Here is a 26,316-nt window from a genome sequence, read left to right on the forward strand (position 1 = left end):
GTCCACACATGCAAATATACATACCTATACATCTCAATGTACACATATATATACACACACAGACATATATATATATACACATGTACATAATTCATAGTCTGACTTTATTTGTTCCCATCGCCACCTCGCCACACATAGAATAACAACCCCCTCCCCCCACATCTGTGCGAGGTAGCACTAGGAAAAGACACCAAAGGCCCCATTCGTTCACACTCAGTCTCTAGCTGTCATGTAATAATGCACCGAAACCACAGCTCCCTTTCCACATCCAGGCCCCTCACAACTTTCCATGGTTTACCCCAGACGCTTCACATGCCCTGGTTCAATCATTGACAGCACGTCGACCCCGGTATACCACATCGTTCCATTCCTTGCACGCCTTTCACCCTCCTGCATGTTCAGGCCCCGATCACTCAAAATCTTTTTCACTCCATCTTTCCACCTCCAATTTGGTCTCCCACTTCTCCTCATTCCCTCCACCTCTGACACATATATCCTCTTGGTCAATCTTTCCTCACTCATTCTCTCCATGTGGCCAAACCATTTCAAAACACCCTCTTCTGCTCTCTCAACCATACTCTTTATTTCCACAAATCTCTCTTACCCTTACATTACTTACTCGATCAAACCACCTCACACCACATATTGTCCTCAAACATCTCATTTCCAGCACATCCACCCTCCTACGCACAACTCTATCCATAGCCCACGCCTCGCAACCATACAACATTGTTTGAACCACTATTCCTTCAAACATACCCATTTTTGCTTTCCGAGATAATGTTCTTGACTTCCAAACATTCTTCAAGGCTCCCAGAATTTTCGCCCCCTCCCCCACCCTATGATTCACTTCCACTTCCATGGTTCCATCCGCTGCCAGATCCACTCCCAGATATCTAAAAAACTTTACTTCCTCCAGTTTTTCTCCATTCAAACTTACCTCCCAATTGACTTGACCCTCAACCCTACTGTACCTAATAACCTTGCTCTTATTCACATTTACTCTTAACTTTCTTCTTTCACACACTTTACCAAACTCAGTCATCAGCTTCTGCAGTTTCTTACATGAATCAGCCACCAGTGCTGTATCATCAGCGAACAACAACTGACTCACTTCCCAAGCTCTCTCATTCACAACAGACTGCATACCTGCCCCTCTTTCCAAAACCCTTGCATTCACCTCCCTGACAACCCTATCCATAAACAAATTAAACAACCACAGAGACATCACACACCCCTGCCGCAAACCTACATTCACTGAGAACCAATCACTTTCCTCTCTTCCTACACGTACACATGCCTTACATCCTCGATAAAAACTTTTCATTGCTTCTAACAACTTGCCTCCCACACCATATATTCTTAATACCTTCCACAGAGCATCTCTATAAACTCTATCATATGCCTTCTCCAGATCCATAAATGCTACATACAAATCCATTTGTTTTTCTAAGTATTTCTCACATACATTCTTCAAAGCAAACACCTGATCCACACATCCTCTACCACTTCTGAAACCACACTGCTCTTCCCCAATATGATGCTCTGTACATGCCTTCACCCTCTCAATCAATACCCTCCCATATAATTTACCAGGAATACTCAACAAACTTATACCTCTGTAATTTGAGCACTCACTCTTATCCCCTTTGCCTTTGTACAATGGCACTATGCAAGCATTCCGCCAATCCTCAGGCACCTCACCATGAGTCATACATACATTAAATAACCTTACCAACCAGTCAACAATACAGTCACCCCTTTTTTAATAAATTCCACTGCAATACCATCCAAACCTGCTGCCTTGCCGGCTTTCATCTTCCGTAAAGCTTTTACTACCTCTTCTCTATTTACCAAATCATTTTCCCTAACCCTCTCACTTTGCACACCACCTCGACCAAAACACCCTATATCTGCCACTCTAACATCAAACACATTCAACAAACCTTCAAAATACTCACTCCATCTCCTCACATCACCACTACTTGTTATCACCTCCCCATTAGCCCCCTTCACTGAAGTTCCCATTTGCTCCCTTGTCTTAAGCACTTTATTTACCTCCTTCCAAAACAGGTAGTTTCTTATGTGTAATAAACTCAGTAAGTCATTCATATGCTTTCTGATTATCTTTTCTAGTATTCTTCAGGCCATGTTCAACAGGGAGACCAGTCTATATTTCAGCATATTATCTTCTTTATAGTGACCAACATGCACAGACAAATAAGCCCCATTCAAAGCCAATTCAAGTGAAAGAAAAATGTTGGTGAGAAAGAAAGCATAATTTGATGAGAAAGAAATATCATATGAAGAGAAAAAACAGAAGGAATAGAATTCTACTGATGAGCTGGTCAAGGTAAGAAAGGGGTATCATAATGGCTAATCCTCCTCCCAGTTTCCTTTCCTAAAGGTAGGTATGATGTTCGTCATCTTCCATTCCCATGGCACTTAACCTTTCTCTCCTGACATTTCTAACATATTGTGATATGTCAAGCATATCCACAAACATTTTCAGTATATATGGAGAAATTCATCAATACCATCCGCCTTATATGAATCAAGGCCTTTTGGGATTCTGTTATGTTTTTTCTGGATATTTCAATGTTTTCCAAGACCTCTTCCCCTTTCTGTCTTATTGGTGTTGGGGCTATAGTGTCTTCCACAATGAAAACACTTTCAAACTTGTCATTTAGTTCTTCTCATATACATACATCATCCTCTACAACTCTTCCTTTTCCATCCCTGGCATTATGTGCTGCTTTAACAGACAACTTACCCCTGATGACTGATGGAAAAGCTTTGGATTCTCACCTGCCTTATTTAAAAGTATCCTTTTCAAATTTCCCTTTTCCTCCTTTTTTGTTTTTATCATTATTTCAAAGCTGCATTTGTCAATCTATTCCATACAGTCATCCTGTAATGATTATAGTATTCTTAGTTTCTCAGAGGGGAAGGGTGCCTATAAAAAGGATGAAAAAGAACTAGCCTGTGAAAGAAGCTTAGAGGAAGAGAAAGGAGACAGTGAGGACTTATCATCATGTACCGATGCTGGAGTGCTCATCCTCCTCAAAGGCTCAGATGGGGTGTCTAAATGTGTGTGGATGTAACCAAGATGAGAAAAAAGGAGAGATAGGTAGTATGTTTGAGGAAAGGAACCTGGATGTTTTGGCTCTGAGTGAAACGAAGCTCAAGGGTAAAGGGGAAGAGTGGTTTGGGAATGTCTTGGGAGTAAAGTCAGGGGTTAGTGAGAGGACAAGAGCAAGGGAAGGAGTAGCACTACTCCTGAAACAGGAGTGGCAGGAGTATGTGACATAGTGTAAGAAAGTAAACTCTAGACTGATATGGGTAAAACTGAAAGTTGATGGAGAGATATGGGTGATTATTGGTGCATATGCACCTGGGCATGAGAAGAAAGATCATGAGAGGCAAGTGTTTTGGGAGCAACTGAGTGAGTGTGTTAGTGGTTTTGATGCACGAGACCGGGTTATAGTGATGGGTGATTTGAATGCAAAGGTGAGTAATGTGGCAGTTGAGGGAATAACTGGTATACATGGGGTGCTCAGTGTTGTAAATGGAAATGGTGAAGAGCTTGTAGATTTATGTGCTGAAAAAGGACTGGTGATTGGGAATACCTGGTTTAAAAAGAGAGATATACATAAGTATACGTATGTAAGTAGGAAAGATGGCCAGAGAGCGTTATTGGATTACGTGTTAATTGATAGGCGTGCGAAAGAGAGACTTTTGGATGTTAATGTGCTGAGAGGTGCAACTGGAGGGATGTCTGATCATTATCTTGTGGAGGCGAGGGTGAAGATTTGTAGAGGTTTTCAGAAAAGAAGAGAGAATGTTTGGGTGAAGAGAGTGGTAAGAGTTAGTGAGCTTGGGAAGGAGACTTGTGTGAGGAAGTACCAGGAGAGACTGAGTACAGAATGGAAAAAGGTGAGAACAAAGGATGTAAGGGGAGTGGGGATGTATTTAGGGAAGCAGTGATGGATTGCACAAAAGATGCTTGTGGCACGAGAAGCGTGGGAGGTGGGCAGATTAGAAAGGGTAGTGAGTGGTGGGATGAAGAAGTAAGATTATTAGCGAAAGAGAAGAGAGAGGCATTTGGACGATTTTTGCAACGAAATAATGCAAATGAGTGGGAGATGTATGAAAGAAAGAGGCAGGAGGTCAAGAGAAAGGTGCAAGAGGTGAAAAAGAGGGCAAATAAGAGTTGGGGTGAGAGAGTATCATTAGATTTTAGGGAGAATAAAAAGATGTTTTGGAAGGAGGTAAATACAGTGCGTAAGACAAGGGAACAAATTGGAACTTCAGTGAAGGGGGCTAATGGGGAGGTGATAACAAGTAGTGGTGATGTGAGGAGATGGAGAGAGTATTTTGAAGGTTTGTTTAATGTGTTTGATGATAGAGTGGCAGATATAGGGTGTTTTGGTCAAGGTGGTGTGCAAAGTGAGAGGATTAGGGAAAATGATTTGGTAAGCAGAGAAGAGGTAGTAAAAGCTTTGCGGAAGATGAAAGCCGGCAAGGCAGCGGGTTTGGATGGTATTGCAGTGGAATTTATTAAAAAAGGGGTGACTGTATTGTTGACTGGTTGGTAAGGTTATTTAATGTATGTATGACTCACGGTGAGGTGCCTGAGGATTGGCAGAATGCTTGCATAGTGCCATTGTACAAAGGCAAAGGGGATAAGAGTGAGTGCTCAAATTACAGAGGCATAAGTTTGTTGAGTATTCCTGGTAAATTATATGGGAGATATTGATCGAGAGGGTGAAGGCAAGTACATAGCATCAGATTGGGGAAGAGCAGTGTGGTTTCAGAAGTGGTAGAGGATGTGTGGATCAGGTGTTTGCTTTGAAGAATGTATGTGAGAAATACTTAGAAAAGCAAATGGATTTGTAAGTAGCATTTATGGATCTGGAGAAAGCATATGATAGAGTTGATATAGATGCTCTGTGGAAGGTATTAAGAATATATGGTGTGGGAGGCAAGTTGTTAGAAACAGTGAAAAGTTTTTATCAAGGATGTAAGGCATGTGTACGTGTAGGAAGAGAGGAAAGTGATTGGTTCTCAGTGAATGTAGGTTTGTGGCAGGGGTGGGTGATGTCTGCATGGTTGTTTAATTTGTTTATGGGTGGGATTGTTAGGGAGGCGAATGCAAGAGTTTTGGAAAGAGGGGCAAGTATGCAGTCTGTTGTGGATGAGAGAGCTTGGGAAGTGAGTCAGTTGTTGTTCGCTGATGATGCAGCGTTGGTGGCTGATTCATGTGAGAAACTGCAGAAGCTAGTGACTGAGTTTGGTAAAGTGTGTGAAAGAAGAAAGTTGAGAGTAAATGTGAATAAGAGTAAGGTTATTAGGTACAGTAGGGTTGAGGGTCAAGTCAATTGGGAGGTAGGTTTAAATGGAGAAAAACTGGAGGAAGTGGAGTGTTTTAGATATCTGGGAGTGGATTTGGCAGCGGATGGAACCATGGAAGTGGAAGTGAATCATAGGGTGGGGGAGGGGTTGAAAATTCTGGGAGCCTTGAAGAATGTGTGGAAGTCGAGAACATTATCTCGGAAAGCAAAAATGGGTATGTTTGAAGGAATAGTGGTTCCAACAACGTTGTATGGTTGCCAGGCGTGGGCTATGGATAGAGTTGTGCGCAGGAGGGTGGATGTGCTGGAAATAAGATGTTTGAAGACAATATGTGGTGAGAGGCGGTTTCATCGAGTAAGTAATAATAGGGTAATAGAGATGTGTGGTAATAAAAAGAGTGTGGTTGAGAAAGCAGAAGATGGTGTTTTGAAATGGTTTGGTCACCTGGAGAGAATGAGTGAAGAAAGATTGACCAAGAGGATATATGTGTCAGAGGTGGAGGGAACGAGAAGTGGGAGACCAAATTGGAGGTGGAAAGATGGAGTGAAAAAGATTTTGAGTGATCGGGGCCTGAACATGCAGGATGGTGTAAGGCGTGCACGGAATATTACATGTTATTACATGACAGCTAGAGACTGAGTGTGAACGTATGGGGCCTTTATTGTCTTTTCCTAGTGCTACCTTGTGCACATGAGGGGGGAGGGAGTTGTTATTCCATGTGTGGCGGGGTGGCGATGGGAATGAATAAAGGCAGACAGTATGAAATATGTACATGGGTATATATGTATATGTCTGTGTGTGTATATATATGTATACATTGAAATGTATAGGTATGTATATGTGCTGTGTGTGGACATGTATGTATATACATGTGTATGTGGGTGGGTTGGGCCATTCTTTCATCTGTTTCCTTGCGCTACCTCGCTAACGCGGGGAGACAGCGACAAAGCAAAATAAACATACTGATGCTGGAATTGCCAGTGTTAAGCCAAACAATACCTACAGCATGTAGTATAATACTGTGCAGTGCATATTAATTCAATACAGAATAAATTAATTACAATTAATTCAGTGAAGAATAAGCTTCCAAGATAAAAAAAAAAGTGAATTTCCACAAATGGATTAGCAAAATATGTCCAGTGACTCCCTCTGAAAAATAAACTACCCAAGTGCCTTCTACTTACAGGGATGACTTTAGATACCTATTACTATATTCCTCATTTGACTAAATTACATCTACCAAGTACAGTAATATATGGTTAATCATATCTAACCTTTCTAATAAAAGGTCAAATATTCTGGAGTTAAAGGGTTTTGCAATCAGTCTAAATGAATGGGATTATACAGCACCATCATGAGTAACAGAAGCCACAATGCCCAGGACCTAAGCTAAATGCATCATAAGGAAAAAAAAGTTTTCACATGGGGTCTACAACACAATCAGAATGCCTTTGCCTTCTATATAGGTATGAGTAAAACAGATGTAAATCTTACACCAACAATTTTTGTGAGCAAACTGTAATCAATTGTTTTTAATAAGCAACACTTACGACTGATTGAGACTCTCAGGTTGTTTGCTGATTCCTGCATCCTCTTCCCCACTAACAATTCTAGATACAATACTCTGCATTTCTTTAGCAATGTTCTCACATCTCTTCATAAGCTTCTGTACTGTGTTTCTCACATGTAAGATGGTCTTAGCTTCATTTAGGAGGTCAGTACTAACATATCTTTCATTCAAGAATTTGTGAACCTAGAATGTGTAAAAAAATATTCATATTAGGAAATAATTAATATACTATTAAAAAAATCCAGAAAAGCAATTCAGAATTTCATACATTCAGTTTACCAATGCAATTCTCAGTAATTATATAAACATCACTTTACTAATATGTAATGGGCAGCATGGTAATACCAGGGAACAGACAAAGAAAGACTTATCCACTCATATACACACATATAAACAGACACGCACATACACACCTCAACAGTGCATTAAGCGTGGGGGAGCCATTGGACAAAAATATAGATAAACTGTTCGTGTTTATTTATATACAGTTTTGATAGGTAATTTGCTTCCCTTTCCTCTTTATACATTCTTGAAGGCGTGAAGACATCAATTCTACCAAGTTCTTGAGAATCTGTGGGTCCAAAATATGCCACTCTTCAAGAATGGCCGCCTCAAGTTTGGGGACACTGCTAGTATCCTTCCCTGAAATTTGGCGCTTAATGATGCTCCACAAGTTCTCTATTGGATTAATATCTGGGCTGTTTTTAGGCCAATCATAGACGAAGTGGATTCCACAGTCAGTAAGCTACTGCTTCACGGATTTTGCCATATGGCAAAGATCACCATTATGCATGAACATGTATGCATGGCACTTCTGAAAACAGTCTGATAAATAGCCCATCAGTAGCTCGAGGTAGTTGTGCTGATTCATGGTTTGATGTCACGTCAGTATGACAAAGTCATCAATTCCACAATAAGAAAAACAACCCTAAACCATGAGAATCAGGGCATTTAACAGTACTGAAAGCGTACATGGGATCAAGAGGGTCACTCCAGGTGCACCAATAAACATAACAACTTGGTTCCCAGTCAAGGAAAACATGGCTTTGTCGCTCCTTAACATGTGCTTCCTCTTGGTCTTATCTCACTGAAGGTATGTCTTGGCAAATGCAAGCCTCTACATAATCAGTCTTGGGTTTTTTCTTATAATTTTTGTGCTGACAAATGTAGATTAGCTTCTAACCGATGTTTCAGGATGGTTAGTGTGCCCTCCTGGGTTTTCCCTTGCGTGCTGCTGTTGCCTTACTTCCACTGTTGCAAAATCATAATGTCCATACCTGATTGATTGGACACTAGCACTGACAATCCTTGATATTTCCCTTACTGGCTTCTGTGCCACGTACAGACTAATAATTGAAGCTATTTGCTCTTTTGTCAAGTCCTTTTGCTTCCCCATTGTGGCAGGAGAGCATGAAAACTTTCAGCAGTAGGGTATCAGAAGGGGACAAACTTGGATAGGTCCTCAACATTTATCAACTTCTCACTAAGGACAAAAGACATACCACAGATATTTCCCTGGGCATGTTCACAGCTCTGCCCTTCTTGTCGCTGCCTCATGTTTGATAACCAAAAAAAAAATTCAATGCTCCGGCTGCAAGGGATAGTGAGCCGGAATTGGTCATGGGATTATGTGTGGGCCCTCTCGCGCATAATACAGACCTACAGACTTGAACGCACCCGACCTCCATTCGGGAAGTCACTTGTTTGTCAAATGGCATCCTAGCTACGTCTCTTCATTGTAAATAAACTGTTATACTTCTTTCTTGTATCACCTCTGATGATATGATTATTACATGAAAGTGCACTTGGAAACTTATCGCATTTCATTTCCCCATGGAATCATTGGAATATACATATACTTGGCCTCCTTCTCTGTTCCTTCTTTTGGAAAAGTAAAAACAGGAGGGGAAGATTTTCAGCCCTTGTTCCCTCCCCTTTCAGATTTTCAGCCCTTGTTCCCTCCCCTTTCAGTGACTTTCTATGACACTCAGGGAATACAGAGGTAGAATTCTTTTCCCCCTGCCTCAGGGATATATATATATTTATTTATTTATTTATTATACTTTGTCGCTGTCTCCCGCGTTTGCGCCCCCCTACACATGTATATACATACGTCCACACACGCAAATATACATACCTACACAGCTTTCCATGGTTTACCCCAGACGCTTCACATGCCTTGATTCAATCCACTGACAGCACGTCAACCCCGGTATACCACATCGCTCCAATTCACTCTATTCCTTGCCCTCCTTTCACCCTCCTGCATGTTCAGGCCCCGATCACACAAAATCTTTTTCAGTCCATCTTTCCACCTCCAATTTGGTCTCCCTCTTCTCCTCGTTCCCTCCACCTCCGACACATATATCCTCTTGGTCAATCTTTCCTCACTCATTCTCTCCATGTGCCCAAACCACTTCAAAACACCCTCTTCTGCTCTCTCAACCACGCTCTTTTTATTTCCACACATCTCTCTTACCCTTACGTTACTCACTCGATCAAACCACCTCACACCACACATTGTCCTCAAACATCTCATTTCCAGCACATCCATCCTCCTGTGCACAACTCTATCCATAGCCCACGCCTCGCAACCATACAACATTGTTGGAACCACTATTCCTTCAAACATACCCATTTTTGCTTTCCGAGATAATGTTCTCGACTTCCACACATTCTTCAAGGCCCCCAGAATTTTCGCCCCCTCCCCCACCCTATGATCCACTTCCGCTTCCATGGTTCCATCCGCTGCCAGATCCACTCCCAGATATCTAAAACACTTCACTTCCTCCAGTTTTTCTCCATTCAAACTCACCTCCCAATTGACTTGACCCTCAACCCTACTGTACCTAATAACCTTGCTCTTATTCACATTTACTCTTAACTTTCTTCTTCCACACACTTTACCAAACTCAGTCACCAGCTTCTGCAGTTTCTCACATGAATCAGCCACCAGCGCTGTATCATCAGCGAACAACAACTGACTCACTTCCCAAGCTCTCTCATCCCCAACAGACTTCATACTTGCCCCTCTTTCCAAAACTCTTGCATTCACCTCCCTAACAACAATAAATATATATATATATATATATATATATATATATATATATATATATATATATATATATATATATATATATATTATCCCTGGGGATAGGAGAGAAAGAATACTTCCCACGTATTCCCTGCGTGTCGTAGAAGACGACTAAAAGGGGAGGGAGCGGGTGGCTGGAAATCCTCCCCTCTCTTTTTTTTTCAATTTTCCAAAAGAAGGAACAGAGAAGGGGGTCAGGTGAGGATATTCCCTCAAAGGTCCAGTCCTCTGTTCCTGGCGCTACCTTGCTAATGCAGGAAATGGCGAATAGTATGAAAAAAAAAAAAAAAAATATATATATATATATATTTTTTTTTTTTTTTTTTTTTTTATACTTTGTCGCTGTCTCCCGCGTTTGCGAGGTAGCGCAAGGAAACAGACGAAAGAAATGGCCCAACCCCCCCCCCCATACACATGTACATACACACGTCCACACACGCAAATATACATACCTACACAGCTTTCCATGGTTTACCCCAGACGCTTCACATGCCTTGCTTCAATCCACTGACAGCACGTCAACCCCTGTATACCACATGACTCCAATTCACTCTATTTCTTGCCCTCCTTTCACCCTCCTGCATGTTCAGGCCCCGATCACACAAAATCTTTTTCACTCCATCTTTCCACCTCCAATTTGGTCTCCCTCTTCTCCTCGTTCCCTCCACCTCCGACACATATATCCTCTTGGTCAATCTCTCCTCACTCATTCTCTCCATGTGCCCAAACCATTTCAAAACACCCTCTTCTGCTCTCTCAACCACGCTCTTTTTATTTCCACACATCTCTCTTACCCTTACGTTACTTACTCGATCAAACCACCTCACACCACACATTGTCCTCAAACATCTCATTTCCAGCACATCCATCCTCCTGCGCACATCTCTATCCATAGCCCACGCCTCGCAACCATACAGCATTGTTGGAACCACTATTCCCTCAAACATACCCATTTTTGCTTTCCGAGATAATGTTCTCGACTTCCACACATTTTTCAAGGCTCCCAAAATTTTCGCCCCCTCCCCCACCCTATGATCCACTTCCGCTTCCATGGTTCCATCCGCTGCCAGATCCACTCCCAGATATCTAAAACACTTCACTTCCTCCAGTTTTTCTCCATTCAAACTCACCTCCCAATTGACTTGACCCTCACCCCTACTGTACCTAATAACCTTGCTCTTATTCACATTTACTCTCAACTTTCTTCTTCCACACACTTTACCAAACTCAGTCACCAGCTTCTGCAGTTTCTCACATGAATCAGCCACCAGCGCTGTATCATCAGCGAACAACAATTGACTCACTTCCCAAGCTCTCTCATCCCCAACAGACTTCATACTTGCCCCTCTTTCCAGGACTCTTGCATTTACCTCCCTTACAACCCCATCCATAAACAAATTAAACAACCATGGAGACATCACACACCCCTGCCGCAAACCTACATTCACTGAGAACCAATCACTTTCCTCTCTTCCTACACGTACACATGCCTTACATCCTCGATAAAAACTTTTCACTGCTTCTAACAACTTGCCTCCCACACCATATATTCTTAATACCTTCCACAGAGCATCTCTATCAACTCTATCATATGCCTTCTCCAGATCCATAAATGCTACATACAAATCCATTTGCTTTTCTAAGTATTTCTCACATACATTCTTCAAAGCAAACACCTGATCCACACATCCTCTACCACTTCTGAAACCGCATATATATATATATATATATATATATATATATATATATATATATATATATATATATATATATATATATATATATATATATATACATATATATATATATATATATATACATACATATATATATATATATATATATATATATATATATATATATATATATATATATATATATTTTTTTTGCTTTGTCGCTGTCTCCCGCGTTTGCGAGGTAGTGCAAGGAAACAGACGAAAGAAATGGCCCAACCCACCCTCATACACATGTATATACATACGTCCACACACGCAAATATACATACCTACACAGCTTTCCATGGTTTACCCCAGACGCTTCACATGCCCTGATTCAATCCACTGACAGCACGTCAACCCCGGTATACCACATCGATCCAATTCACTCTATTCCTTGCCCTCCTTTCACCCTCCTGCATGTTCAGGCTCTGATCACACAAAATCTTTTTCACTCCATCTTTCCACCTCCAATTTGGTCTCCCACTTCTCATTCCCTCCACCTCCGACACATATATCCTCTTGGTCAATCTTTCCTCACTCATTCTCTCCATGTGCCCAAACCATTTCAAAACACCCTCTTCTGCTCTCTCAACCACGCTCTTTTTATTTCCACACATCTCTCTTACCCTTACGTTACTTACTCAATCAAACCACCTCACACCACACATTGTCCTCAAACATCTCATTTCCAGCACATCCATCCTCCTGCGCACAACTCTATCCATAGCCCACGCCTCGCAACCATACAACATTGTTGGAACCACTATTCCTTCAAACATACCCATTTTTGCTTTCCGAGATAATGTTCTCGACTTCCACACATTCTTCAAGGATCCCAGGATTTTCGCCCCCTCCCCCACCCTATGATCCACTTCCGCTACCATGGTTCCATCCGCTGCCAGATCCACTCCCAGATATCTAAAACATTTTACTTCCTCCAGTTTTTCTCCATTCAAACTTACCTCCCAATTGACTTGACCCTCAACCCTACTGTACCTAATTACCTTGCTCTTATTCACATTTACTCTTAACTCTCTTCTTTCACACACTTTACCAAACTCAGTCAGCAGCCTCTGCAGTTTCTCACATGAATCAGCCACCAGCGCTGTATCATCATCGAACAACAACTGACTCACTTCCCAAGCTCTCTCATCCCCAACAGACTTCATACTTGCCCCTCTTTCCAAAACTCTTGCATTTACCTCCCTAACAACCCCATCCATAAACAAATTAAACAACCATGGAGACATCACACACCCCTGCCGCAAACCTACATTCACTGGGGATAGGGGATTAAGAATACTCCCCACGTATTCCCTGCGTGTCGTAGAAGGCGACTAAAAGGGGAGGGAGCAGGGGGCTGGAAATCCTCCCCTCTCGGTTTTTTTTAATTTTCCAAAAGAAGGAACAGAGAATTGGGCCAGGTGAGGGTATTCCCTCAAAGGCCCAGTCCTCTGTTCTTAACGATACCTCGCTAATGCGGGAAATGGCGAATAGTTTGAAAGAAAAGAAAGAAGATATATATATATATATATATATATATATATATTTTTTTTTTTTTTTTTTTATACTTTGTCGCTGTCTCCCGCGTTTGCGAGGTAGCGCAAGGAAACAGACGAAAGAAATGGCCCAACCCCCCCCCCCCCATACACATGTACATACACACGTCCACACACGCAAATATACATACCTACACAGCTTTCCATGGTTTACCCCAGACGCTTCACATGCCTTGATTCAATCCACTGACAGCACGTCAACCCCTGTATACCACATGACTCCAATTCACTCTATTCCTTGCCCTCCTTTCACCCTCCTGCATGTTCAGGCCCCGATCACACAAAATCTTTTTCACTCCATCTTTCCACCTCCAATTTGGTCTCCCTCTTCTCCTCGTTCCCTCCACCTCCGACACATATATCCTCTTGGTCAATCTCTCCTCACTCATTCTCTCCATGTGCCCAAACCATTTCAAAACACCCTCTTCTGCTCTCTCAACCACGCTCTTTTTATTTCCACACATCTCTCTTACCCTTACGTTACTTACTCGATCAAACCACCTCACACCACACATTGTCCTCAAACATCTCATTTCCAGCACATCCATCCTCCTGCGCACATCTCTATCCATAGCCCACGCCTCGCAACCATACAACATTGTTGGAACCACTATTCCCTCAAACATACCCATTTTTGCTTTCCGAGATAATGTTCTCGACTTCCACACATTTTTCAAGGCTCCCAAAATTTTCGCCCCCTCCCCCACCCTATGATCCACTTCCGCTTCCATGGTTCCATCCGCTGACAGATCCACTCCCAGATATCTAAAACACTTCACTTCCTCCAGTTTTTCTCCATTCAAACTCACCTCCCAATTGACTTGACCCTCACCCCTACTGTACCTAATAACCTTGCTCTTATTCACATTTACTCTCAACTTTCTTCTTCCACACACTTTACCAAACTCAGTCACCAGCTTCTGCAGTTTCTCACATGAATCAGCCACCAGCGCTGTATCATCAGCGAACAACAACTGACTCACTTCCCAAGCTCTCTCATCCCCAACAGACTTCATACTTGCCCCTCTTTCCAGGACTCTTGCATTTACCTCCCTTACAACCCCATCCATAAACAAATTAAACAACCATGGAGACATCACACACCCCTGCCGCAAACCTACATTCACTGAGAACCAATCACTTTCCTCTCTTCCTACACGTACACATGCCTTACATCCTCGATAAAAACTTTTCACTGCTTCTAACAACTTGCCTCCCACACCATATATTCTTAATACCTTCCACAGAGCATCTCTATCAACTCTATCATATGCCTTCTCCAGATCCATAAATGCTACATACAAATCCATTTGCTTTTCTAAGTATTTCTCACATACATTCTTCAAAGCAAACACCTGATCCACACATCCTCTACCACTTCTGAAACCGCACTGCTCTTCCCCAATCTGATGCTCTGTACATGCCTTCACCCTCTCAATCAATACCCTCCCATATAATTTACCAGGAATACTCAACAAACTTATACCTCTGTAATTTGAGCACTCACTCTTATCCCCTTTGCCTTTGTACAATGGCACTATGCACGCATTCCGCCAATCCTCAGGCACCTCACCATGAGTCATACATACATTAAATAACCTTACCAACCAGTCAACAATACAGACACCCCCTTTCTTAATAAATTCCACTGCAATACCATCCAAACCTGCTGCCTTGCCGGCTTTCATCTTCCGCAAAGCTTTTACTACCTCTTCTCTGTTTACCAAATCATTTTCCCTAACCCTCTCACTTTGCACACCACCTCGACCAAAACACCCTATATCTGCCACTCTGTCATCAGACACATTCAACAAACCTTCAAAATACTCATTCCATCTCCTTCTCACATCACCGCTACTTGTTATCACCTCCCCATTTACGCCCTTCACTGAAGTTCCCATTTGCTCCCTTGTCTTACGCACCCTATTTACCTCCTTCCAGAACATCTTTTTAGTCTCCCTAAAATTTACTGATAGTCTCTCACCCCAACTCTCATTTGCCCTTTTTTTTCACCTCTTGCACCTTTCTCTTGACCTCCTGTCTCTTTCTTTTATACTTCTCCCACTCAATTGCATTTTTTCCCTGCAAAAATCGTCCAAATGCCTCTCTCTTCTCTTTCACTAATACTCTTACTTCTTCATCCCACCACTCACTACCCTTTCTAAACAGCCCACCTCCCACTCTTCTCATGCCACAAGCATCTTTTGCGCAATCCATCACTGATTCCCTAAATACATCCCATTCCTCCCCCACTCCCCTTACTTCCATTGTTCTCACCTTTTTCCATTCTGTACACAGTCTCTCCTGGTACTTCCCCACACAGGTCTCCTTCCCAAGCTCACTTACTCTCACCACCTTCTTCACCCCAACATTCACTCCTCTTTTCTGAAAACCCATACTAATCTTCACCTTAGCCTCCACAAGATAATGATCAGACATCCCTGGGGATAGGGGAGAAAGAATACTTCCCACGTATTCCCTGCGTGTCGTAGAAGGCGACTAAAAGGGAAGGGAGCGGGTGGCTGGAAATCCTCCCCTCTCGTTTTTTTTTTTTTTTTTAATTTTCCAAAAGAAGGAACAGATAAGGGGGCCAGTTGAGGATATTCCCTCTAAGGCCCAGTCCTCTGTTGATAACGCTACCTCGCTAATGCGGGAAATGGCGAATAGTACGAAAGAAAAAAAAAAAAAAAAAAAAATATATATATATATATATATATATATATATATATATATATATATATATATAAATTATATGGAAGGGTATTGATTGAGAGGGTGAAGGCATGTACAGAGCATCAGATTGGGGAAGAGCAGTGCGGTTTCAGAAGTGGAAGAGGATGTGTGGATCAGGTGTTTGCTTTGAAGAATGTATGTGAGAAATACTTAGAAAAGCAAATGGATTTGTATGTAGCATTTATGGATCTGGAGAAGGCATATGATAGAGTTGATAGAGATGCTCTGTGGAAGGTATTAAGAATATATGGTGTGGGAGGAAAGTTGTTAGAAGCAGTGAAAAGTTTTTATCGAGGATGTAAGGCATGTGTACGTGTAGGAAGAGAGGAAAGTGATTGGTTCTCAGTGAATGTAGGTTTGCGGCAGGGGTGTGTGATGTCTCCATGGTTGTTTAATTTGTTTATGGATGGGGTTGTTAGGGAGGTAAATGCAAGAGTTTTGGAAAGAAGGGCAAGTATGAAGTCTGTTGGGGATGAGAGAGCTTGGGAAGTGTCAGTTGTTGTTCGCTGATGATACAGCGCTGGTGGCTGATTCATGTGAGAAACTGCAGAAGCTGGTGACTGAGTTTGGTAAAGTGTGTGGAAGAAGAAAGTTAAGAGTAAATGTGAATAAGAGCAAGGTTATTAGGTACAGTAGGGTTGAGGGTCAAGTCAATTGGGAGTTGAGTTTGAATGGAGAAAAACTGGAGGAAGTGAAGTGTTTTAGATATCTGGGAGTGGATCTGGCAGCGGATGGAACCATGGAAGCGGAAGTGGATCATAGGGTGGGGGAGGGGGCGAAAATTCTGGGGGCCTTGAAGAATGTGTGGAAGTCGAGAACATTATCTCGGAAAGCAAAAATGGCTATGTTTGAAGGAATAGTGGTTCCAACAATGTTGTATGGTTGCGATGCGTGGGCTATGGATAGAATTGTGCGCAGGAGGGTGGATGTGCTGGAAATGAGATGTTTGAGGACAATTTGTGGTGTGAGGTGGTTTGATTGAGTAAGTAATGTAAGGGTAAGAGAGATGTGTGGAAATAAAAAGAGTGTGGTTGAAAGAGCAGAAGAGGGTGTTTTGAAATGGTTTGGTCACATGGAGGGAATGAGTGAGGAAAGATTGACCAAGAGGATATATGTGTCAGAGGTGGAGGAAATAAGGAGAAGTGGGAGACCAAATTGGAGGTGGAAAGATGGAGTGAAAAAGATTTTGAGTGATCGGGGCCTGAACATGCAGGAGGGTGAAAGGCGTGCAAGGAATAGAGTGAATTGGATCGATGTGGTATACCGGGGTCGACGTGCTGCCAATGGATTGAACTAGGGCATGTGAAGCATCTGGGGTAAACCATGGAAAGTTCTGTGGGGCCTGGATGTGGAAAGGGAGCTGTAGTTTCTGTGCATTATTACATGACAGCTAGAGACTGATTGTGAACGAATGGGGCCTTTGTTGTCTATCCTAGCACTACCTCACACACATGAGGGGGGAGGGGGTTGTTATTCCATGTGTGGCGAGGTGGCGATGGGAATAAATAAAGGCAGACAGTATGAATTATGTACATGTGTATATATGTATATGTCTGTGAGTGTATATATATGTATACACTGAGATGTATAGGTATGTATATTCGCCACCTCGCCACACATGGAATAACATCCGCTGCCAGATCCACTCCCAGATATCTAAAACACCTTACTTCCTCCAGTCTTTCTCCATTCAAACTTACCTCCCAAGTGACTTGACCCTCAACCCTATTGTACCTAATTACCTTGCTCTTATTCACATTTACTCTCAACTATCTTCTTTCACACACTTTACCAAACTCAGTCACCAGCTTCTGCAGTTTCTCACATGAATCAGCCACCAGCGCTGTATCATCAGCGAACAACAACTGACTCACTTCCCAAGCTCTCTCATCCACAACAGACTGCATACTTGCCCCTCTTTCCAAAATTCTTGCATTCACCTCCCTAACAACCCCATCCATAAACAAATCAAACAACCATGAAGACATCACACACCCCTGCCGCAAACCTACATTCACTGAGAACCAATCACTTTCCTCTCTTCCTACACGTACACATGCCTTACATCCTCGATAAAAACTTTTCACTGTTTCTAACAACTTGCCTCCCACACCATATATTCTTAATACCTTCCACAGAGCATCTCTATCATATGCCTTCTCCAGATCCATAAATGCTACATACAAATCCATTTGCTTTTCTAAGTATTTCTCACATACATTTTTCAAAGCAAACACCTGATCCACACATCCTCTACCACTTCTGAAACCACACTGCTCTTCCCCAATATGATGCTCTGTACATGCCTTCACCCTCTCAATCAATATCCTCCCATATAATTTACCAGGAATACTCAACAAACTTATACCTCTGTAATGTGAGCACTCACTCTTATACCCTTTGCCTTTGTACAATGGCACTATGCAAGCATTCTGCCAATCCTCAGGCACCTCACCATGAATCATACATACATTAAATAACCTTACCAGCCAGTCAACAATATAGTCACCCCTTTTTTTTTTATAAATTCCACTGCAATACCATCCAAACCTGCTGCCTTGCCAGCTTTCATCTTCCACAAAGCTTTTACTACCTCTTCTCTGTTTACCAAATCATTTTCCCTAACCCTCTCACTTTGCACACCACCTCGACCAAAACACCCTATATCTGCCACTCTATCATCAAACACATTCAACAAACCTTCAAAATACTCACTCCACCTCCTTCTCACATCACCACCACTTGTTATCACCTCCCCATTAGCCCCCTTCACTGAAGTTCCCATTTGCTCCCTTGCCGTACGCACTTTATTTACCTCCTTCCAAAATATCTTTTTTTTCTCCCTAAAATCTAATGAAACTCTCTAACCCCAACTCTCATTTGCCCTCTTTTTCACCTCTTGCACCTTTTTCTTGACCTCCTGCCTCTTTCTTTTATACATCTCCCACTCATTTGCATTTTTTCCCTGCAAAAATCGTCCAAATGCCTCTCTCTTCTCTTTCACTAATACTCTTACTTCTTCATCCCACCACTCACTACCCTTTCTAATCAACCCACCTCCCACGCTTCTCATGCCACAAGCATCTTTTGCGCAAGCCATCACTGCTTCCCTAAATACATCCCATTCCTCCCCTACTCCCTTTACCTCCTTTGTTCTCACCTTTTTCCATTCTGTACTTAGTCTCTCCTGGTACTTCCTCACACAAGTCTCCTTCCCAAGCTCACTTACTCTCACCACCCTCTTCACCCCAACATTCTCTCTTCTTTTTTGAAAACCCATACAAATCTTCACCTTCGCCTCCACAAGATAATGATCAGACATCCCTCCAGTTGCACCTCTCAGCACATTAACATCCAAAAGTCTCTCTTTCACGTGCCTATCAATTAACACGTTATCCAATAACGCTCTCTGGCCATCTCTCCTACTTACATACGTATACTTATGTATATCTCGCTTTTTAAACCAAGTATTCCCAATCACCAGTCCTTTTTCAGCACATAAATCTACAAGCTCTTCACCATTTCCATTTACAACACTGAACACCCCATGTACACCAATTATTCCCTCAACTGCCACATTACTCACCTTTGCATTCACATCACCCATCACTATAACCCGGTCTTGTGCATCAAAACCACTAGCACACTCATTCAGCTGCTCCCAAAACACTTGCCTCTCATGATCTTTCTTCTCATGCCCAGGTGCATATGCATCAATAATCACCCATCTCTCTCCATCAACTTTCAGTTTTACCCATATCAATCTAGAATTTACTTTCTTACACTCTATCACATACTCCCACCACTCCTGTTTCAGGAGTAGTGATATTCCTTCCCTTGCTCTTGTCCTCTCACTAACCCCTGACTTTACTCCCAAGACATTCCCAAACCACTCTTCCCCTTTACCCTTGAGCTTCGTTTCACTCAGAGCCAAAACATCCAGGTTTCTTTCCTCAAACATACTACCTATCTCTCCTCTTTTCTCATCTTGGTTACATCCACACACATTTAGACACCCCAATCTGAGCCTTTGAGGAGGATGAGCACTCCCTGGGGGATAAGGGGAGAAAAAAATACTTCCACGTATTCCCTGCGTGTTGTAGAAGGCGACTAAAAGGGGAGGGAGCAGGCGGCTGGAAATCCTCCCCTCGTTTCTTTTTTTTTTTTTAACTTTCCAAAAGAAGGAACAGAGAAGGGGGCCAGGTGAGGATATTCCCTCAAAGGCCCAGTCCTCTGTTCTTAACGCTACCTCGCTAACGCCGGAAATGGCAAATAGTATGAAAAAGAAAAGAACATACACAGACATATACATATATATACACATGTACATAATTCATACTTACTGCCTTTATTCATTCCCGTCGCCACCCCATGAAATGACATATGAAATGACAACCCCCTTCCCCCACATGCACGCAAGGTAGCGCTAGGAAAGGACAACAAAGGCCACATTCGTTCACACTCAGTCTGTAGCTGTTATGTATAATGCACCGAATATATATATATTATCCCTGGGAATATGGGTGAAAGAATGCTTCCCACATAATTCTCCTGCATGTCATAGAAGGCGACTAAAGGTGGTGGGAGCAGGAGGCTGGAAACCCCCTCCTTGTATTCAAATTTCTAAAATGGAAACAGGAGTCAAGCCAGGAGTGCTCATCCTCCTCAAAGGCTCACATTGGGGTGTCTGAATGTGTGTGGAGGAAACCCAGGGTAGAAGAAAGGAGGGAGACATAGGTAGTATGTTTGAGGAAAGAAACCTGGATGTCCTGGCTCTGAGTGAAACAAAGCTCAAGAGTAAAGGGGAAGAGTGGTTTGGTAAAGTCTTGGGAGTACAGTCAGGGGTTGGAGAGAGCAAAAGAGCTATGGAAGGAGTAGTAATACTCCTGAAGCAAGAGTTATGGGAATATGTGATTGAGTGTAAGAAAGTAAATTCTAGATTGTTGTGGGTAAAACTGAATGGCAAAAGGTGAGAGCAAATAATGTGAGGGGAGCGGGTGAGGAATGGGATATTTTAGGAAAGCAGTGAAGGCTTGTGCAAAAGATGCATGAGGTATGAGAAAGGTAGGAGGTGGACAGATTAGAAATAGTAGAGTGGTAAGATGATGAAGTAAGATTGTTAGTGAAAGAGAAAAGAGATGCGTACGGGTGGTATTTGCAGGGAAGTAGTGCAAATGACTGGGAGATGTATAAAAGAAAGCAGGAAGAGCTCAAGAGAAAGGTGCAAGAGGTGAAAAAGAGGGCAAATGAGAGTTGGGTGTGAGAGTATCATTAAATTTCAGGGAGAATAAAAAGATGCTTTGGAAGGTGGTAAATAACATGTGTAAGGCAAGAGAACAAATGGGAACATTGCAGAAAGGAGCAGGTGGGTAAGTGATCACAGATAGTGATGGAATAAGAAGTTGGAGAATTTTGAAGGTTTGTTAAATGCGTTTCATGATAGAGTGGCAGATATAGGGACAAAGAGAAGCAGTTGAGATAAATGTCATGCTTCAACATACATCTCAAGTGGTGAGTCCAATGCTACAGCCCTTCTACCATGGCAAAATCTTTATGTACGTACTCATAGGTAGGTAGGTAGGTACACACCTCAGTTCATAACACCTTCCACAGAGCATCTATATCAACCCTACTACATGCTTTCTCCAGACCGAAAAATGCCTCATACAGATGCTTCTGCTTCTTTAAGTATTTCTCACACAAAGTCGAGGAAAAAACCTAATCCACACACACACACACACACACCTGCCTGGTCTCTGTCCTCTTACTACTTACTAACTTTCTGCCCTAGGAGTTCCTTGTAACCTTATGAGGATCCCGCAGCACTCAGAAAGCCAGCCACATCCACAGGGTAGACCACAAGTTATAAAGTGTTGTGATGTTATGTGTGTGTGTCTATGTGCAGAGAGTGCAGGGTCACTGAGCAGTAAGTGCTTAGTTTCTTCTTTACGTCTGTTGCATCATGGGCATGAAATGTCTTGGCTTATGTTAAAAGGTGTTTGTAATGTTGTACTACTCTGTGATATCCAGAGTACAAGTGAGATGTGACTCATGTTCATCTAAAGAATGTGGTTTCTGGTGGGTTGTATGTCTGGTGGGTTGGAGTTTAAGACTGACTAGCGAAGTTGGCTTGATTAATTTTGTCGAGTATTTCTTTGGACAAGTCTTCTGTCAGTGTTCTACTTGTTGGGTAAGGGGGAGGGGGATCTGTGAGTAGAGGTCACTTAAGTATAAAGACAGGTTAAGCCTTATATTTTTACATGGATGCCAGTGGTTAGTTATAGCCTTGAAATTGCAGAAGCTCTTGGAATGAAGTCTTGGGTAACACCAGGTCCCACTCTTAGAGAAATTTCAGTCTTGGAAAAAAAAAAGTGAGGATCTTCAAATCTGGCCGACACCAGAAGCACACTGTATGTCCTTACATGAGTATCACCAGGGTAAAATGTGAGCTCCCACAACAAGCAACTTCTGTAGACATCTTCAAAGATTTTTGCAATGGTGAGAATAGACTGGTGTCTTCTCAACAAAATATTGAGAGCAGACTGAATCCTGACCTAAGCACACTGTATGTCCTTACATGAGTATCACCAGGGTAAAATGTGAGCTCCCACAACAAGCAACTCCTGTAGATATCTTCAAAGATTTTTGCAATGGTGAGAATAGACTGGTGTCTTCTCAACAAAATATTGAGAGCAGACTGAATCCTGACCTAAATATTCCAGGGAAATATCTCAAACTTTGGGCAAGACTACAGAAGAAAGAAATGATTATCAAAGTGATATGCAGACATGAGAAAATTCAGAAGCAGACTGCATATAATGAAAAGAATGGAAATATCATAATGTACAATATACACTTACAGACAAACAAACAGATAGGGCAAGATTATGCATGAGATCAAAATGCAAGTATCGCAAACCATAAGAAGAGCAAAGCAACATTAGTTGAAAACTTTGAGAGGGTCTTAGCCTACTGTACAAAAGTTTGTTCACAAAAAATTAGTACTGTGTAGCAATCCACAACACACTCACAATATGTGCCCAATCTCTGAAAGGTCGAATTTGTACAATAACTTCTGCCTTCTTCTTAGAACAGCCTCCAATGGCAGCAAGCTCACCAACAGAAGCTTCATTAAAGAACTGGAGGACTAGTTGACGATCACCTGCTTTTTTTGTGTCCTCTTCACCACCAGAATCTTCATCACTGAAGAATACAAGAAAACAGTCATTTGACACTTATGTTGCTCATGTATAATGTAAACATTGTAAAAAAAATCACATCAACACACCTTATTTCCTATAGTTTTTTTTTCAATACATATTCACCGTTTCCCAAGTTAGTAAGGTAGCCTTTGAGGGGAAACTCCTCATTTGGCCCATTCATATGCATCCCACAAGTCAAACTTACTGTTTGTTTATTCACATCAGGTTAACTATATAGTAATACCTTGATTAGCACCTAGAAAACATTCCTGAAAAATGAAGCAATAAGTAAAACAGCTCTCCATGGAGTCATCATACCGTTGCACATACAGAGATGTGTTCCCAATGACATTTTTTACCTACAGGATACACATACAGTATTGTATGTGACGGTTAATAGTATCAAAAACAGATTATTACAGTAATGCATCTTTACTTCTTAATGAAGAACAAATGAAAACTGTACAATATTGTACCAAGAATGATAGTAATTTGATGATTGGTGACAATTTTAGCAGAATAAATGAGATAGGCAGCATGCTGGTCAGATACAGTGGGTGGAAGGAAAGCAGGAGGCAGAAGACAGAGGATATGGAACTGCTTTGCTCTGGCTGAAGCTAATCCATCTCTGCATCACTGAAACTATGATTTAGGTGGTGATACTAGCGGTAGTGGTGATGTTGGGGGTGGTGATGATGGAGGTAGGAGTGGTGATGAGAGGTACTGTGGTACATGGTGTGGTGATGCATCCATCAAATTCTTTAGTAACATTGACTGCAGCACTGCCAGACACTACTGAACAGCTGATGTCTAACCAAAAGGTTGAGTGTGAGTATAACTGAGCAACGTTGTAGCACTTGAACATTACATTACATAACATGAGACAATATGGAGTGAGAAAGCAGAAGGGTGGAAGGGTGATTAGAGAGCTGGAGTAGAAGGGAGATGTAACATGCACATGGTGCACCGCTAAGCATTTCTTTACAGCTGATGTTCAATCCACCATATTCACCACCATGCACTTGTGCTTCAGTCAAAGAAACATAATCTAATGTCATACAATAAGAATTAAACGATATAAAGTCATAAATGACATCTAATAATCAAGTGTAGTTATGGACAATCATCAACAAAGCACTTAAGCAGAAACACATCAGAACAGCAGTGGGAGATAACAAAGGACAGAAGTTACTCCTGGGAAGAGGGCCCAAGCTGTGGCTCCTCTTATTTCTGCTGTTCCTTGAGGAGGGCACCTCTGGTTAACTGCCTTTTCTTGACTTTTCTCTCAAGGAGCAATTCTCTGCAGCAAGAAACTGTTTCATCCGGTAGTGTCTCTGGCTTTTCTGTATCAGAGTAATCAGTCTCACTTGGGATAAATTACTGTGCCAATTTCCACAGCTTGTTTCAAGTAAGACTATTGCCAATGTGATTCACTGATAGCTTTTCCATAACAGCTAAACATAAAAAAATAATACCACCCAAACCAGTCAAATGCAGTCAAATCTTTTTCACTCCATCTTTCCACCTCCAATTTGGTCTCCCACTTCTCGTTTCCTCCACCTCTGAAACATATATCCTCTTTGTCAATATTTCCTCACTCATTCTCTCCATGTGACCAAACCATTTCAAAACATCCACTTTTGCTCTCTCAACCACACTCTTTTTACCACCACACATCTCTCTTACCCTTTCATTACTTACTCGATCAAACCACCTCACACCACATACTGTCCTCAAACATCTCATTTCCAGCACATCCACCATCCTCCGCACAACTCTATCTATAGCCCAAGCCTCGCAACCATATATCATTGTTGGAACCACTATTCCTTCAAACATACCCATTTTTGCTTTCCAAGATAACGTTCTTGTCTTCCACACATTATTCAACACTCCCAGAGCTTTTGCCATCTCCCCCACCCTATGATTCACTTCCGCTTCCATGGTTCCAGCCGCTGCCAGATCCACTCCCAGATATCTAAAACACTTCACTTCCTCAAGTTTTTCTCCATTCAAACTTACCTCCCATCTGACTTGTCCCTCAACCCTACTGTACCTAATAACCTTGCTCTTATTCACATTTACTCTCAGCTTTCTTCTTTCACACACTTTACCAAACTCAGTCACCAGCTTCTGCAGTTTCTCACCCAAATCAACCACCAGCGCTGTATCATCAACGAATAACAACTGACTCAATTCCCAAGCCCTCTCATCCACAACAAACTGCATACTTGCCCCTCTCTCCAAAACTCTTGCATTCACCTCCCTAACAACCCTATTCATACACAAATTAAACAACCATGGAGACATCACGCACCCCTGCCGCAAACCAACATTCAATGATAACCAATTACTTTCCTCTCTTCCTACACGTACACATGCCTTACATCCTCGATAAAAACTTTTCACTGCTTCTAGCAACTTACCTCCCACACCATATATTCTTAATACCTTCCACAGAGCATCTCTATCAACTTTATCATATGCCTTCTCCAGATCCATAAATGCTACGTACAAATCCATTTGCTTTTCTAAGTACTTCTCACATACATTCTTCAAAGCAAACACCTGATCCACACATCCTCTACCACTTCTGAAACCTCATTGCTCTTCCCCAATCTGATGCTATGTACATGCCTTCACCCTCTCAATCAATACCCTCCCATATAATTTCCCAGGAATACTCAACAAACTTATACCTCTGTAATTTGAGCACTCACTCTTATCCCCTTTGCCTTTGTACAATGGCACCATGCAAGCATTTCGCCAATCCTCAGGCACCTCACCATGAGTCATATATACATTAAATAATCTTACCAACCAGTCAACAATAGAGTCACCAACTTTTTTAATAAACTCCACAGCAATACCATCCAAACCCACTGCCTTGCTGGCTTTCATCTTCCGTAAAGCTTTTACTTCCTCTTTTCTGTTTACCAAATCATTCTCCCAAACCCTCTCACTTTGTACACCACATCGACCAAAACACCCTATACCTGCCACTCTATCATCAAACACAGCCAACAAACCTTCAAAAGACTCACTCAATCTTCTCACATCACCACTACTTGTTATCACCGCCCCA

General features: G+C 42.0%; 1 protein-coding gene across 5 annotated transcripts in view; it reads right to left on the reverse strand.

Moving 5' to 3' along the window:
- Window positions 1-26,316, reverse strand: part of LOC139745716 (SWI/SNF-related matrix-associated actin-dependent regulator of chromatin subfamily A containing DEAD/H box 1 homolog) — a 249,393-nt gene that overhangs the window by 153,114 nt on the left and 69,963 nt on the right. For all 5 annotated transcript variants that reach the window (XM_071656185.1, XM_071656206.1, XM_071656196.1 and 2 more), the window contains 2 exons: window positions 23,061-23,232; window positions 6,906-7,108 (listed from right to left, as the gene is read on the reverse strand). In XM_071656185.1, the coding sequence (XP_071512286.1) occupies window positions 6,906-7,108; window positions 23,061-23,232 (375 nt within the window). The remainder of the gene's footprint in view (window positions 1-6,905; window positions 7,109-23,060; window positions 23,233-26,316) is intronic.

The sequence above is a fragment of the Panulirus ornatus genome, chromosome 4 (assembly GCF_036320965.1).
Source record: "Panulirus ornatus isolate Po-2019 chromosome 4, ASM3632096v1, whole genome shotgun sequence".
NCBI classification, from domain to species: Eukaryota; Metazoa; Arthropoda; class Malacostraca; order Decapoda; family Palinuridae; genus Panulirus; species Panulirus ornatus.